The sequence below is a fragment of the Gekko japonicus genome, unplaced genomic scaffold, assembly GCF_001447785.1.
Source record: "Gekko japonicus isolate JY-2015 unplaced genomic scaffold, Gekko_japonicus_V1.1 scaffold2061, whole genome shotgun sequence".
Classification (NCBI taxonomy): domain Eukaryota; kingdom Metazoa; phylum Chordata; class Lepidosauria; order Squamata; family Gekkonidae; genus Gekko; species Gekko japonicus.
This window is the reverse complement of record NW_015170950.1, coordinates 193213-206492: the sequence shown is the minus strand read 5'-3', so window position 1 is coordinate 206492 and position 13280 is coordinate 193213. Positions and strand designations below refer to the sequence as shown.

The 13280-nt window shown below is 50.6% G+C and overlaps 1 protein-coding gene across 1 annotated transcript in view; it reads right to left on the bottom strand.

The window, feature by feature from the left end:
- The window catches only part of B3GAT1 (beta-1,3-glucuronyltransferase 1), a 30312-nt gene that overhangs the window by 1863 nt on the left and 15169 nt on the right, over positions 1-13280 (bottom strand). Inside the window, exon 4 of the mRNA XM_015418894.1 lies at positions 3585-3881. Coding sequence (XP_015274380.1) covers positions 3585-3881 — 297 coding nt within the window. The remainder of the gene's footprint in view (positions 1-3584; positions 3882-13280) is intronic.

Genomic DNA, 13280 nt, shown 5'->3' with positions numbered 1-13280 from the left:
TATTCAGCTGTTGAAACAAAACAACAATTAAAGCAGTATCTTCATTGTTTATTCATTATACTGTGAACTTGTTCAGCAATGTGTTTTTTGCATGTTTGATCTGAATTGCTGGGTCCTATTCACCCTTCTAGTAGCGGCCAACCTGGCATCTCTTGGGCCACGGAGAGCCAGGTGACTCTGTGTCCCTGACCTCAGTGCTCACTGGGGCACATGTATCTCTGTGTTTTCTCCAGGGGAACGGAGCTCTGTAGCTTGTATCTCTGTTAACAACAGACGGGGGCGGCATCTTCGTTTTCTGCCAGGACTGTGGCCACCTGGGCCAAGTCCTCAAGCGGGGCAACTCAGCCCTTACCCTGCTCAAGCCAGGATCGTGCCCGCCTTCGCAAAACACCCCTTCCTGCCCTGCTCTTGAATATCTGCCACGGCCATGGAAGACGGCATGTCCCTTTGGAGCAATGCTCGCTCTGCCGTTCCCCTTCAACACTTCCCCGACGATGTTCCTCACCTTGACAGGGCTCTTGCCTTGTTGCCATGGCAATGGACTGCATGTGTAATCGATCCCATTCCCCACTCAAAGCCGCTGGTTCAGTTTTGCCTGCGAGGAGCTTGGCTGAAAACAAATGTCTGCTCTCCTTAGGCCAAGAAAGTCAGCACTTTGAGCGGGACGGTGCTCTTAAACCTGCTTGGTCTCAACTTTTAATACTTGGGGGGTGTTTCCCCGGCCCAGATTCAAAACTGGAAGTGCATTTCACTCTGTGCTTAAAAGAGAAGCACATGCATTTTCTCCACAGGTTCTTAGAACAGCTAGCAATCACCCTCCCTGCAGTGGTTGGATAGCTCAGTTATTATTACTTGATTCCATATCCTGGATTTCATTTTTGTTTTTTAAAAAAAGGCTAGGGTGTCAAATAGAGGTGTAAAGCATTTAGAGAATATTCGGCCTCAGTGTTTTGCAGAGCAGAATTGGGTGGAGCAAATTCATTCATTGCTAGTGCACGCGAAGAGTGTTTCTTTGGAACTGCCACTGCAGCCGCTTGTGGTGCTGAAGAGACCAGCCACTTTTTAAGAGACAGGCTGGTCTCTTCAGCAGATGGTGGGAATTCCAAAGGAAGCACAGGCTCTTCAGCTTTCTTCTCTCTTTTCATGTGGTCTCGGGGACCACTTGAAAGTGGAACAGATCCCCAGGCCAGGCCAGAAGGTCCACAGCTGTGAAACAAACAATGAAATACATTCTCCTCCAGCATGTACTCCTCCAGCTAAGTATAGGTGGAAATAACCTTGGCTCCTGGAATCAAAAACACCAGTAGAAAACGGGGCTTGTGATGTGCCATCAAGAAGGGTTGTCAAGTTCCAGGTAGCGTTAAGCAGAGTATGGTACACAGTATATGGATATTACACTACGCAGGGACTGTTACTGTGATAAGTGCGCTACACTAAATAATACAGTACTGCAAAAATCAGAAAATATATGCTGTTTCAATAAGTTACAGTGATATGCTTTTTTTACAAGGCTGGAATACAAAAATACAGTCAGTTTCAAATAAACAGAAGTGGTTTTTAACGAAGCAAATGATGTTAACGGCGTGCTCCGGAATGTCCTGTGTCGTTTCAACGTTCCTTCTTCTGAACAAGATTTTATCTACAAATAAACATTTACAACAAGATTTTTCTTCAAGGACACTCCAATCCAAATAGCCCAATGAATGTAGAAGACAATAAAAATTCTTATACATACAGATAATTTCCAGGTTTTTGTCTCATCTATAAGAGTAGAAATGAAGCCTGATGCTCACATATTTTTTCTTCATAGGTCTATAAAGAATAAATTGGCAAACCATCACTATAGTAAGAACTACCTATACAATATACATTTTCAAAATGTTTAAATAACTTACCACTAAGAAAGCACTGAAAAGGAATGCCACATTGTCACAAGATTACCATCAGGAAGCTTCTAGGATGCAGGTAGATTTTCTGAGGAGAGGCTATCCAGTAGAAATCGTAGCTAAGGCACGAAATAGAATCTTGTTCAGAAGAAGGAACGTCGAAACGACACAGGACATTCCGGAGCACGCCGCTAACATCGTTTGCTTCGTTAAAAACAACTTCTGCTTATTTGAAACTGACTGTATTTTTGTATTCCAGCCTTGTAAAAAAAGCATATCACTTTAACTTATTGAAACAGCATATCTTTTCTGATTTCTGCAGTACTGTATTATTTAGTTTAGCGCACTTATCACAGTAACAGTCCCTGCGTAGTGTAAGCTCCAGGTGGTGCCTGGAGATCTCCCACTTTTACAATTCATCTCCAAGCTACAGAGGTCAGCCCCCCTGGAGAAAACGGCTGCTTTGGAGGGTGGGCTCTGTGGCATGGGACCCTGCTGAGGCCCCTCCCCAGATCCCACCCTCTCCACGTTCCACCCCCCAAAAGTTATTTCTCAACCCAGAGCTGGCCACTTCCAGATTTATGGCAACCTCATGAATGAATGACCTCCAAAACATCCTATCAGGAACAGCCTTGTTCAGATCCAGGTGGGGCAGCCGCGTGGGTCTGAAGCGGCAGAACCAAGCTTGAGTCCATGGGCACCTTTAAGACCAACAAAAGTTTCACTCTGGATACTTCTTCAGGTACAATGAAATGGAAATTGCCAGTCCATGCATATAGGTAGAGGATGAGCAGTAAATCAGCATACAGCATAATAAAGATGCTCAACAGATTCAAGGACCAAACAGGAATAAGAAGCTTAGTTTATATGGTTACCATTTGTTTGGGTTTAATTCCTGGGGGGTGGGTAACATAGTGAAGGAAATAAACACGTCACAACTGGAGATTGATGGGCAGATGTACCCTTGACAAGTTTTTAACTTGTTGCTACCCGCCCTGAGCCTTGTGGCGCAAGGAAGGGCCAGTTAGAAGTCTAATAAATAAAATAGTTGTGGAATGCTAAGAGTAATTTACTGAGACCCTGCCATTACGCTCCATCCATCTCCTCTCAAGCATGCAGGTGACCTTACAACATCTTCTTACGAACATAAGAGAAGCCAGTGTTGGATCAGGCCAATGGCCCATCTAGTCCAACACTCTGTCACACATTGGCCAAAAATACCAGGTGCCACCAGGAGGTCCAGCAGTGGGGCCAGGACACTAGAAGCCCTCCCACTGTTGCCCCCCCCAGCACCAAGAATACAGAGCATCACTTGCCCCAGAGTCCCTATCTATACCTTGTAGCTAATAGCCACTGATGGCTGGTCTTGCATTGGGCAGGGAGTTGGACTAGATGGCCTGTATGTCCCCTTCCAACTCTATGATTCTGTGATTCTGTTATTCTATCTCTGCTCCATATGTTTATCTAATTCCCTCTTGAAGCCACCCTCTTCTTTGAGGGGTGCGCGATTGGCTGTGAAGAGTTGGGGACAGGGGAGATTGTTTGGTCCTTCTCTGTTATTCCCATTCTGTGATTTCCATTTCATTGTACCCGAAGAAGTGGGCGTGCACCCGAAAACTTGTACCTTGAGCAGCCTCGCTCGGGCCTTGCCAAGCAGAGGCCGCGGCTTCCTCGATATTGAATCCAGGACGGGGGTACCTTAGTGCAATTGGCAGCTTTGGGCTCAAGGTCGTTCAGGGTCACCAGCTCCCGGAGAAGGCTGCTCTCCTGGTAGCCGCCCTTCACCCCCCGCAGCTTGAAGTAGGCCTGAGGTCTCTGGAGGATGAGCCTGAGATTGACAGCGAAGCCCGCCATGTCGATGGCGAAGGGCCGGTGAGGGTCGAAGACGGTCTTCCAGCCGTACACCTTCCCGGCGGCGTTGACTTTGGGCGACTCGTAGCGCAAGCCCCCCACAAAGGCCACCGGCCACACCGACACTTTCCTGGTGCTCCGCATCTGAAGGGGGAGGAGAGGGACCGTCAGGCATGTGGGGAGGCAGGCGCTTGTGTGGTATAATTGGGAGGTTTCTATGCCACCTCTTTGGAGCCCTACCCAAGGAGGCGTGCAATTCAGATAATAAAGGTAAAGACAGAGGTTTCCCTTGCTCGAAAGCCAGTCGAATCCGACTCTAGGGTTGCGGTGCTCATCTCCGTTTCCAAACCGAAGAGCCAGCGCTGTCCGAAGACATTTCCGTGGTCATGTGGCCGGCATGACTAGACGCCAAGGTGCACGGAACGCTGTTACCTTCCCACCGAAGAGGTACCTATTTATCTACTTGCAATTTCTTGCTTTCGAACTGCTAGGTTGGCAGGAGCTGGGACCAGAGACGGGAGCTCACCCCGTCATGCGGCACTCGGGTCTCGAACTGCCGAACTACCGTCCTTCCGGTCTGCAGTTCAGCATCTTAACCACTGAGCCACCGCAGCCCCTAATTCAAATAATAAGTTCACTATCAAAGGACATAAGCACACGGACAGAGCCCTGCTGGATTGGACCAGTGCTCTCTCTAGATAAGCATCCGGTCTCACACCGTTCCTCTGGAGGGCCAAACGGCACAGAGGCCGAGGCCCTTTCTCTACTGCTCCTGACGCCTCTCAGCGCCGGCATGCAGAGGTTTGCCGCCTCTGTAGATGGAGGCTCCCCTCAGTCGCCATGATGGACCTCTCTCCGCCATGAATCTGTCTTGACAGACAACAAAGCCATTACAAACAAGCCCAGAGGGCATAAAACAGCCTAAAACTATCCCCGAATCAGACCACAGACCAGAAGTGAATCATAAAACCTGTAATGAAGAAGAAGAAGAGATTGGCTCTAAACCCCGTCCATTACCCAAAAGAGTCTCAGGGCGGCTTACAGTCTCCTTTCCCTTTCCCTCCCCACCCCACAACAGACACCCTGTGAGGAAGGTGGGGCTGAGAGAGCTCTTTCGAGAACTGCTCGTGAGGGAACAGCTCTGGAAGGACTTGTGACTGACCCAAGGTCACAGCAGCAGCTGCATGTGGAGGAGCGGGGAATCAAACCCGGTTCTCCCAGATTAGAGTCCGCGCTTCTAACCACTATACCAAACTGGCTGTCATTCATGAGCTTGGGTTAAAAGATGTCTTCGGGCCCGGTGCCTAAAAGATAGCGCAGAAGGTACCACGTGAGCCTCAAGGGGCAGGGTGTCTAGCCCAGTTCTTGCAGGTGCTGCTTTGCAGCTGAAGAAGTGACTCAACAAAGCTCCTCCCCTGCCACAAATGTTCTTAGTCTTTAAGGCGCTCCTGGACTCCTGCTCTTTCCTACTGCTTTGTGGCTGAGCCGATAGTTCCAAGCAGGGCTAGACATTTTTTACAAGCTGTCTGCGGCCTTCCTCAAGGGACTGTGCCATACAAAGAGCCTCACGTTCTGCTTGCTTGCTTGACAGTCGTGATGGAGCCTCCGCTCTGCGGGCACCACATGTCTGGCGCTCCTTAGTAGCTTCCGATTTCTCCTTGTTACAGGCTTGGCTATGGAACGCAAGCGCCAACAGGCAGCTGTCCGGGCAAGACACAGAGGGCACCCCGCTTCAGTCGATAAGGTCGGACAATGCCCATCTGCAGCCTTCCAGTTAGCCTGCCGCAACATGATAACAGTCCTGTGGTGTATACTCCATTCAGGACTGTAGCACTTCAGATCACATAGGGACATATGGCATGATTTCCCACTATGTTAGGTTTTCCACTATATATCAATGCTCCCTCTAAGCTCTGGAGTCTTGTTAGCAGAAATTCTACTTTGTGAGCTACTGGCATTAAAGCTGTGAGCGAGCGATTTGGCTGCAGCAGAAATTAGTTTGCTCTGGAGCCCTCCTTCCTGAGCAAAGACAAAAATGTGTGAGCCAGAGGCTAAAGAACTGTGAGCTGGCTCACATTAACTCAGCTTACAGGGCACACTACTGGTCCCTCTAAGTCAGGGGTGTCGACCTCATTTGTTATGAGGGCCGGATCTGACATAAATGAGACCTTGTTGGGCCGAACCACGTGTGTCATAACATGTAATGCCAGGTAGCGGAGATACAAACTTTACAAAGGACACAGACACAGAGGGGTTTTATTTTCACTTAAAATAAAGAAATGCTTAAAACATTAGCACTCTCTGCAATATTTTGTTTATTTAACGGTGTCTGATAACTGACACCTCTTGCTCTGAATTATTGCCTCAAGATGTCTGTGCTGTTGCAATCTCGAGTATGCTGTTCGGGTGTGTATCTGTAAGCTGCACACCCACGATGACGCAGCAGCAGCAGAACTGGAAGAAGAAGCAGAAGGCAGCCAGTTCCACTGCGGGTCTGATAGAAGCCCTCCGGGGGCCTCATCCAGCCCCCGGGCCGCATGTTTGACACCCTTACTCTAAGTGGCAGTTGCTCTCCAGGCAGACTGGGGTCTCTCCCAACACCCATGCCTGAGACCTTTGGGCCCTGGGTCTTTTTGCCTCCTCTACCGCTGAACCACAGCTTCTCAGCAATGGCAAGGCCTCCCCCCCCATTAAGCTTTTTGTTAGCGTTGCCAACTTCCGCATGGAAGATTCCTGGAGGTTTTGAGGCAGAGCCTGGGAAGGGGAGAAGTTTGGGGAAGGGAGGGACCTCACCAGGGACGTGACGCCATAGAGCCCATCTCCAAAGCTGCCGTTGTCTCCCAGGGAAGTGATCTCTGTAGTCTGGCGACCAGGTATGACTCTGGGAGATCTCCAGGCACCACCTGGAAGTTGGCAACCCCCCTTTTCACCTGCTTTAGGGGCAGTTGCCAGAAGACCAAGGAAACAAAAGGCCATTTCTCCTTCCCCCCCTTTCTTTCTCTATATGCTTTAGCCAAGGATTTTACTTTTAATCAATTACAAATGAATCCAGTGTCCTTAACCAAAGGTCACCAGGCGGCATGAAAACAATAAATTGCTTTTGCTTTCCTTCTGCTCCCAGATCTGCTCTCCGGACTGCTGGACTCCAGTCCTGAACTTCAACTCTAAACCCACTCTGGACTCTGTTCCCTGGCCTAGGAAGCTCTGTTGCTCCCGACTGACCCAGTAACCAAACTTGGTGTAGTGGCTAAGAGCAGCAGACTCTAACCTGGAAGGACCAGGTTTGAGTCCCTAATTCTCCACACGCAGCCAACTGGGTGACCTTGGGTCAGTCACAAGTTCTCTCAGAGCTGTTCTCTGAAGAACTGTTCTCCCAGAGCTCTCTCAGTCCCACCTTACCTCACAGGGTTCTTGTGGGGGGAGGAAGGGAAGGAGATTGTAAGCCACTCTGAGTGAAGGGTGGGGTATAAATCCAACTCTTCTTCTAAGTCACCTTGCCCTTCAAGCAGCTAGCCCATTTGGGACAAAGATTTCAGTCCAGCTCTCCCTGATCTGCTAGCTTTCTACATGCAAGGGGACTAATTGATGGGACGCACCATTCAAACACGCAGTCCCCCAGATGACCATTCTGTGTTCTGCTAAGGTCCTTCTCCTTCGCCTCCGGCGCTAAAGCAAGTGTCCAGAAGAGATCTCTAAAACATGGCCAGTGGAAAAAAGCTCCAGAAACGACCATTAAATGTAACATTCATGTTCCTCTTCAAGACCGGCAGAATTCTCTCTGACCCAGCAAGACAGCCTGCTTCTCTTTCAGCCTCGCCGCAGGGCCGCAGGTGGGAGCTCTCTCTCTCTGCTAAAGCTGCTTTAGAGTCTCGGATCAGGGATCTCCCGGCATGTCTCTTATTGCAGCTAATTATGGCAAGAGAGGCCGGAGGAGTCCAAGGTGCCTGCCCTCTTGCATGAGAGGCCTGCTAACATCTCTCCCCACTCACGGGGGAACAGGGACGCATCTGCTGTGCTGCACATGGCTCTGGCTTCCAGTCCGTCTTTTGCAGCTCGGAGGAAAAGAGGCTCCGGAAAATCCCATTCTGCGTGTTTTCAAAGCTGATCAGGCCTTGGTAGGGTGGCCAACCTCCAGGTGGGAACTGGTCTCCAGACTACACAGCTCAGTTCCCTGTGAGGAAATGGCCGTTTCGGAGGGTGGACTCTGTGGCCTTATATACCACTGACGCCCTTCCCCTCCCCCAAACCTGGCCCTCTCCGGGACCCACCCACAAATCTCCAGGAATCCCCCACCTGGAGTTGGCAACCCTAGGCCTTGCTCAGCTCACACCTCAGTGCCCGCTGGCTGTGCCAACAGCAGTGGCAGAAATAGATGCACAACGCAAAGTCTGACGAACAGCCCAGAGGGGGTTTCCACACTCCAGCTTCAGCTAACGCGCGGCATAATCTATTTTCGGTTGGTCTTGCATTCAGCACAAACCCTTTGCGCTCCCCTTCAGAAATTTATTGGCATTGTCCCTGGTTTTCTGCTTTTTTAAAATGCCTTTGCTTCTCCTAGTTGGTTGGTTAGTGGTTGGTTTTACCATCAAGTCACAGCTGGCTGATGGTGACTCCGTAGGGCTTTCAAGGCAAGAGACGCTCAGATGTGCTTTGCTGCTGCCTTCTCTGCATAGAGACCCCCAGAGGTCATTTCGGGGGGGATCGCGGGGGATCGCAGTTCCCCCGGGTGAGGTACGGGGGGCAGGGCACATGACGAAGCCCCGCCCCCCGCTTCCGGCCACCCCGCTTCCGGCCCTCATTCAGCCAGGAGGAGGCAGGAGAAGAGGGAGGGTAAGTTGCTTCCTCCCTGCCTCTCCCCACCCCTGCCTGCCTGGGGCCAGGGAGGGCCTTCGCGGGGCTTCCTTGCACTCCCACCGGCCTTGCAGGTCCACCGCCGGGCCCCTCATGGGGCTCGGCAGTGGAGCTGCAAGGCCAGCGGTGGCGGCAGCCGGGACCGTTGGGGGCGGGGTGTGTGGCCGTATGACACACTTCCGGTGATGTCAGGGGGTGTGGCATATGCTAATGAGTTATGCTAATGAGTTCCCCTAGCTCTTTTTCTACGAAACGACCCCTGGAGACCCTGCACTTCCTTGGTGGTCTCCCATCCAAATTCTGACCAGGGCCGACCCTGCTTAGCTTCCAAGATCTGCCGAGATCGAGCTACCCTGGGCCACCCAGGCCATGCCGCCTCCTGTTCTAGGGGCTCAGATTTCCCTGCTCGCTTTAAAAACATACTCTCCATTCTCTAGGGTTGCCATCCCCTTGATGGGGGCTCGGGTTTCCCCACTTTTTGGGCCCCCAATAAACCGACAGCCAGCTGGCTGGTGGGGGAGCCCCGCCCCTGAAGAGCCAGTGGGGGAGCCCCAGAGGTGACATCATCGCGCTGGGCACGCTCTAGTATTTGGGATAAAACTCTATGGTGACAACAGAGGTTTTTGCCCAAATGCTAGAGCGTTCCCTGCACAATGTGCCCGGCACAATGACATCACTTCCGGGTGACATCATCGCGCAGGCAGGAGCACCCCCACCAGCAGCCAGGTAAGACCTGGTAACCCTACCATTCTTCCTGGCAGGGCTATTTTTGCAGAAAAAGACCAGCAGGAACTCGTTAGCATAATAGGCCACACCCAACAGCAGAAACCTATTAGCATATTAGGCCACACCTCTGACAGCAGAGCTCATTAGCTTATTAGGCCGCATCCCCATGTTACCAGAAGTGTGGTTATCCAGCCACACCGACCTTTTGCTTCTTATTCTGTTTACCTTGTTTGTTGTCAAAACCCAGGGCCTTTTTTTGTAGCAGGAACTCCTTTGCATGTTAGGCCACACACCCCTAATGTAGCCAATCCTAATGAGTTTCTGCTGTTGGGTGTGGTCTATTATGCTAATGAGTTCCTGCTGGGCGTGGGCAACTCGGGAGCCAGCCGGAACTCTGTTCCTGTGCGTTCCTGCCCAAAAATAGCCCTGCTTCCTGCCAGTCTCTTTTGCCTGGAGCATCTCCTATATGACGCCCATTCAAAGCTGCCTCACACAAGTCAAACCATCTAGCTCAGTATTGTCTCCTCTGACTGCAGGCTAGTCAACCCCAGTTTCGAAAATTCCCGGAGATTTGGGGGTGGAGCCTGGAAGGGTGGGTTTTGGGAAGGGGAGGGACTTCAGCAACCACAGAGTCCACCCTCCAAAGCGGGCGTTTTCTCCAAGGGGAACTGATCTCTGCAGTCTGGAGGTCAATTCTGGGAGAGCTCCAGGCCCCTTCTGGAAGTTGGCGACTGTCTCTGACTGGGGGTGGGGCTCCAAGGGCTCGGCAGTCCAAAGCCTTTCCCCAGACCTGCTACCTCTGATCCCTTAGCAGGACATGCTGGGGATCGAACCGGTGCCCTCCTGCAGGCAAAGCAGTTGCTCGACCACTGTGCCACAGCTGTCTCTCTTTTGCGTGACTCGCCTCAAAAGCTTTCTCATCTACGACCCCGATCAGCTTAAATTCTTAGTCCTGATCGCACTCTCCACCTGTGACTGCACTTGTCTTCCTATATTGTAGAATCTTTCGCCACCTTCTCCTTCCTCCACACCCAAATGATCTAAACTTAGATTGTGACTACCTTGGTAGAAGGAAGCAGTATTTCACTGAACTGAAAGTACCATGTATGCCCTAGTGGACTGGAGAGAGGAAAGGGTGATACTACAGGGCTCTTTTTGTAGAAAAAGCCCAGCAGGAACTCATTAGCATAATAGGCCACACCCAACAGCAGAAACTCATTAGCATATTAGGCCACACCCCTGACAACACAGCTCATTAGCACATTAGGCCCCATCCCCATGTTACCAGAAGTGTGGTCATCCAGCCACACCCACCTTTTGCTTCTTATTCTGTTTACCTTGTTTGTTGTCAAAACTCAGGGCCTTTTTTTGTAGCAGGAACTCCTTTGCATGTTAGGCCACACACCCCTAATGTAGCCAATCCTAATGAGTGTCTGCTGTTGGGTGTGGCCTATTATGCTAATGAGTTCCTGCTGGGCGTGGGCAACTCGGGAGCCAGCCGGAACTCCGTTCCTGTGTGTTCCTGCCCAAAAATAGCCCTGGTGATACAGAAATAGGACCCAGGGCCTGGTGTCCAGACTCCACATGGTGGGACATCTGCTGAAGACGCTTGGCCTATTTGCTTCCATAAGAAATGGGGATATTGCTTCCCCTTTTTCTTTCAGCCTAACCTAGAAGAAGAGGAGGAGGAGGAGATTGGATTTATACCCTGCCCTTTACAACCTAAAGGAGTCTCAGAGCGGCTTACAGTCTCCTTTCCCTTCCCCTCCCCACAACAGACACCCTGTGAGGTAGGTGGGGCTGAGAGAGCTCTTTCGAGGACTGCCCTTGAGAGAAAAGCTCTGATAGAGCTTGTGACTGACCCAAGGTTACACCAACAGCTGCATGTGGAGGAGGAGTGGGGAATCAAACCCAGTTCTCCCCACTACACTAAACTGGCTCTCACAGGATTGTTGTGAGGAGACAATAGAGGAGAGGAGAACAATAGGAGTCACTTTCAGGCAGGCGAGGGATAAATAAAGTAGGTAAATGAGCTTAATTCTGACAAGAAGGAAGTTCTACTGGCGAGAAGAAGGCCTCGCCCAGGATTTAAAGACACAACAACCAATGCTCCCTCTAAGCTGCAAAGTCTTGTGAGCACAAATCCTATTTTGTGAGCCATTGAAATTAAAAGTTGTGAGCAAGCGATCTGGCTACTGCATCAATTAGTTTGCTCTCTGGAGCCGTCTTGCCTGAACTAAGACAGAAAGGTGTGAGCCGGAGGCTAAAAAACTGTGAGCTAGCTCACACTAACTCAGCTTAGAGGGAACACTGACAACAACCCTTCTGGATGGGGTTGCTCTAGGAGTTGGCAACCCTAGCAACTCAGCATGTAAAAGAAGTTAGAGCCCATGCGATGCGATGCTTCAGAGGAAGGAACACAGACGGTCGGTTTATGCCTGTCTTTTTCAAGCGCAGCTGTCTCGGAGGCTGTGGAGGTTGTTTTGTGCCGACTAAGCGGAGCAGTCTGTTGTGCTGGTGCGGCAGTCCGAAGAAACAACTGCGCACCACACCTCTGTACATGCCCTCCTGTCAACATGGTGGTGCAGACGGGGCTGTCTCTACCCTGATGGACATATCGAGCCCAGGGAGAGCACACACCTGTTTCTTGACAGGTAGTAGATGCTAGACTACTGGGGAATTATACACCTTTAAGGCTGATGAATGCAGACGATACCACTCTAATGGCAGAAAGTGAAGAGGACCTAAAGAGCCTCTTGCTCAGGGTGAAAGAGGAGAGCGCAAAAGTGGGCTTGAAACTCAACATCAAAAAAACTAAGATCACGGCATCCGGTCCCATCACTCCTTGGCAAATAGAAGGGGAAGTCATGGAAGCAGTGATAGACTTCACGTTCCTGGGATCCAAGATCACTGCAGATGGTGACGGCAGCCATGAAACTGAAAGACACCTGCTCCTTGGGAGGAAAGCGACGGCAAACCTAGACAGCATAATAAAAAGTAGAGACATCTCCCTGCCAACAAAAGTCCGTATGGTCAAAGCAATGGTATTCCCAGTAGTCATGTATGGCTGCGAGAGTTGGACTATAAGGCAGGCCGAGCGCCAAAGAATAGATGCTTTCAAAATATAGTGCTGGGGAAGACTCTGGAGAGTCCCCTGGACTGCAAGAAGATCGAATCAGTCAGTCCTAAAAGAAATCAGTCCTGACTGTTCCCTGGAAGGCCAGATACTGAAGCTGAAGCTCAAAGACTTTGGCCACCCAATGAGAAGGGAGCACTCACTGGAGAAGACCCTGATGCTGGGAAAGATTGAAGGTCGAAGAAGACAGGGACGGCAAAGGATGAGATGGTTAGGCCCACCCTCCAAAACAGCTGTTTTTTCAGGGGAACTGATCTTGGTCGTCTGGTGATCAATTGTAATAGCAGGAGATCTCCAGGTTCCACCTGGAGGCTGACAACCCTAGTGGAAATAGCAGTAGTGCAGCAGCCTCCGCCGTTCCAATGGTTTGTCTTTCCCATTTGGAACTCAGGGATACACTGCTCCTGAACATGGAGGTTCTACTTCGTCCTTGTTGCTATTTGCCATTGATAGAGAAAAGGCACATTTAAGGTAATCTTTGCTGCATACGTGGCAAGGGAGTGCGAAGCCGGGGAGCACAGGACCGAGGCAAGCATAAACATGCCTTGTAACAAGGCTCTGGATAACTGACTTGTTTCATACCTTAATGCGAGCGGTCGGTAATAAGACATCAGTGCCGTGTTAGGCAGCCAGATCCCCATTCAAGATCTGCATAAAATTACAGCCGGGGGAATAATCCCAGTAACAAAGTCATCAGGGCGGATTTCAGTCTGCAGGTTGTTCCGTTACCGTCGGCATCTGCAGCTATCTCAAACGCTGCTGCCAAGGCCAGAGGCAAGATTATAAGGTTGCTGCCTCTGGGTTGGGAAATTCCAGGAGCTTTCGGGGTG